General features: G+C 58.6%; 1 protein-coding gene across 1 annotated transcript; it reads left to right on the top strand.

Annotated features, from left to right (window-relative positions):
- Positions 1 to 563: 563 nt before the first annotated feature.
- LOC119346744 (cell division control protein 48 homolog D-like) lies at positions 564 to 2,936 on the top strand. Its single transcript, XM_037615923.1, has one exon. It carries the CDS (start codon positions 564 to 566, stop codon positions 2,934 to 2,936), a length of 2,373 nt encoding a protein of 790 aa, XP_037471820.1.
- Positions 2,937 to 3,296: the final 360 nt, after the last annotated feature.

The raw sequence follows: 3,296 nt of genomic DNA, 5'->3' as shown, positions 1-3,296 counted from the left end.
AGCCTCGGCCTCCTCCGCGTGCCGCTGGGCCTGGTGCATCAGTGCCACGGCCACGTTACGCTGCAGCACCGCCGATTCGAGGGCGCGCTGGAGGGACGCCACGCGCTCGATGAGTCCCCCGAGTGCCTCGCCGTCGGAGACCGCCTCCTCCTTGGCATCCGACAGCCGGCGACTGAGCGGCTCCGTGTTGTCCGTCTCGCATCGCACGAACGACAGCAGTCTCCTCCAGTCCTCCAGCACGGACACGCCATTGTTAGCGCAGCCAGGTACAACTGTTCCGAGTTCGAAGGGTTCTTTCGATCCGATCGTGCCAAGGTAGCAGGAAGATAGTAGGAAAAGAGCTAGCGTCCTAGTACGGCACGGCCCACGTACAAAGAGTACGAATATGACGCGAACGATCACGGCCTTCCAACCCGAGTCGGCCGTGCCTTCAATAAAGGGTGCGAACCCCACGTCTCCAGCTCACCACAACACCAACGCAAATCAGCGCTCGACAACATCCAACGAGAGTAGTAATACACCAGAGACGCAGCAAGTCCATCGACCAACGAGAGTTGAAGGCGATGGCGAGCACGGCGGCGTCGAAGAAGGCGGCGAACCGGCTGGTGGTGGAGGAGGCCGCCACCAACGACGACAACTCCGTGTGCAACCTCCACCCGGCCACAATGGAGAAGCTCTCCATATTCCAGGGCGACATCGTGCTGCTCAAGGGCAAACGCCGCCACAATACGGTCTGCATGGCACTGCCCGACGACACCTGCGAGGGGCACAAGGTCAGGATCAACAAGGTGGCCCGCTCCAACCTGTGCGTGCGCATCGCCGACGTCGTGTCCGTGCACCTGTGCCACGACGCCAAGTTCGGCAAGCGCGTGCACATCCTCCCTCTGGACGACACCGTCGAGGGCATCACGGGCAACCTCTTCGACGCCTACCTCAAGCCCTACTTCGTGGACGCCTTCCGCCCGGTCCACAAGGGCGACCTCTTCCTCGTGCGCGGCAGCATGCGGAGCGTCGAGTTCAAGGTCATGGAGATCGACCCCGCGGCGGACTACTGCGTCGTGGCGCCCGACACGGAGATATTCTGCGAGGGCGAGCCCGTCAAGCGGGAGGACGAGGAGAGGCTGGACGATGTCGGCTACGACGACGTGGGTGGCATGGGGAAACCGTTGACTCTGATCAGGGAGGTCGTCGAGTTGCCACTTAGGCATCCGCAGCTTTTCAAGTCCATTGGCGTCAAGCCTCCCAAGGGCATCCTCCTCTACGGCCCTCCCGGGTCGGGCAAGACTCTGATCGCCCGTGCGGTGGCTAACGAGACCGGGGCCTTCTTCTTCCTCATCAACGGCCCGGAGATAATGTCCAAGATGGCCGGAGAGAGCGAGAGCAACCTGAGGAAGGCCTTCGAGGAGGCCGAGAAGAACGCGCCCTCCATCATCTTCATCGACGAGATCGACTCCATCGCTCCTAACAGGGAGAAGACTCACGGCGAGGTTGAGAGGCGCATCGTCTCCCAGCTGCTGACTCTGATGGACGGCATGAAAGCCCGCGCGCACGTCATTGTCATGGGCGCCACAAACCGTCCCAACAGCATCGACCCCGCCTTGAGGCGCTTCGGGAGGTTCGATCGTGAGATCGACATTGGCGTGCCGGACGAGGTCGGGCGTCTCGAAGTGCTCCGCATCCATACCAAGAACATGAAGCTGGACGAGGACGTCAACCTTGAGGTGGTTGCCAAGGATACGCACGGCTACGTCGGCGCCGACTTGGCCGCGCTCTGCACTGAGGCGGCGCTGCAGTGCATCAGGGAGAAGATGGACGTGATCGACTTAGAGGACGATACCATTGATGCCGAGATCTTGAACTCCATGGCCGTCACCAATGACCACCTTAAGACGGCTCTCGTCGGCACCAACCCGTCTGCACTACGTGAGACCATTGTCGAGGTGCCCAACGTCACCTGGAATGATATCGGCGGCCTCGACGGCGTCAAGAGGGAGCTGCAAGAGACCGTTCAGTACCCGGTGGAGCACCCGGAGAAATTCGAGAAGTTCGGCATGTCACCGTCCAAGGGCGTCCTCTTCTACGGGCCACCGGGATGTGGCAAGACCTTGTTGGCGAAGGCGATCGCCAACGAGTGCCAGGCCAACTTCATCAGCATCAAGGGGCCAGAGTTGCTCACCATGTGGTTCGGCGAGAGCGAGGCCAACGTGCGCGAGATCTTCAACAAGGCGCGTCAGTCTGCGCCGTGCGTGCTCTTCTTCGACGAGCTGGACTCCATCGCTACCCAAAGGGGCGGCAGAGTGGGCGACGCCGGTGGCGCGGCGGACAGGGTCCTGAACCAGCTGCTCACTGAGATGGACGGCATGAACGCCAAGAAGACTGTCTTCATCATCGGCGCTACCAATAGGCCGGACATAATTGACTCGGCGTTGCTCCGTCCCGGCCGCCTGGACCAGCTTATCTACATCCCCTTGCCGGACGAGGCCTCGCGGCACCAGATCTTCAAGGCCTGCCTCCGGAAGTCTCCCGTGGCCAAGGACGTCGACCTCGGTGCACTCGCTAGGTTCACCGCCGGCTTCAGCGGCGCCGATATCACAGAGATCTGCCAGAGGGCGTGCAAGTACGCCATCAGAGAAGACATTGAAAAGGACATGGAGAGGCAGAGGATGGGGAAAGACACCATGGAGGTGGACGGCGGTCAGGAAGACGAGGTGGCTCAGATTAAGGCGTCTCACTTCGAGGAGTCGATGAGGTACGCGAGGCGGAGCGTGAGCGATGCTGACATCAGGAAGTACCAGGCGTTCGCGCAGACGCTGGAACAGTCTAGGGGGTTTGGCACCGAGTTCCGCTTCCCAGCGCAGCCACAGGCGGCAGAAGCTGCTGTCCACACCTCCGCGACAGCTGCTGCTGATGAGGATGAAGACGATCTTTACAAGTGATCCAGTAACCATTATTAGAAACTGAAGTACTAGAATATTATTGTAGACTCTTTCTGTTATATATTTCCTCTTCGTTGATCACTTTGTATTGTTGATTCCTTTCATGTACTATATAATTTTCGTTCTTAAGAACTAAGAACTTGCATCATATAAATGCAGTTCGTGAATTAGAATCTCATTATTGTCGCAAAAGAAAGCGTGCGTGATTTCGTGTTATTTTCGGGCAGTGAAGTGAAATTAGCCTAAGCTGTCAACTGAACCGTCCCTCTGCTCCTGCACAAGATTTGGAGGATCCTCTGTTATTTTCATTTGTCAGACACTGATATGCTTGATTTACTTAGTACTCCCTCCGTTATAGTG

Source organism: Triticum dicoccoides, unplaced genomic scaffold (assembly GCF_002162155.2).
Source record: "Triticum dicoccoides isolate Atlit2015 ecotype Zavitan unplaced genomic scaffold, WEW_v2.0 scaffold48956, whole genome shotgun sequence".
NCBI classification, from domain to species: domain Eukaryota; kingdom Viridiplantae; phylum Streptophyta; class Magnoliopsida; order Poales; family Poaceae; genus Triticum; species Triticum dicoccoides.
Note: the sequence above shows the minus strand (reverse complement) of the source record. Positions and strands in the feature narration are given on the sequence as shown.

Bases quoted from the DNA above. Each gene is read 5' to 3' on its own strand.
- LOC119346744 (XM_037615923.1), top strand. From the start codon at position 564: ATGGCGAGCACGGCGGCGTCGAAGAAGGCGGCGAACCGGCTGGTGGTG.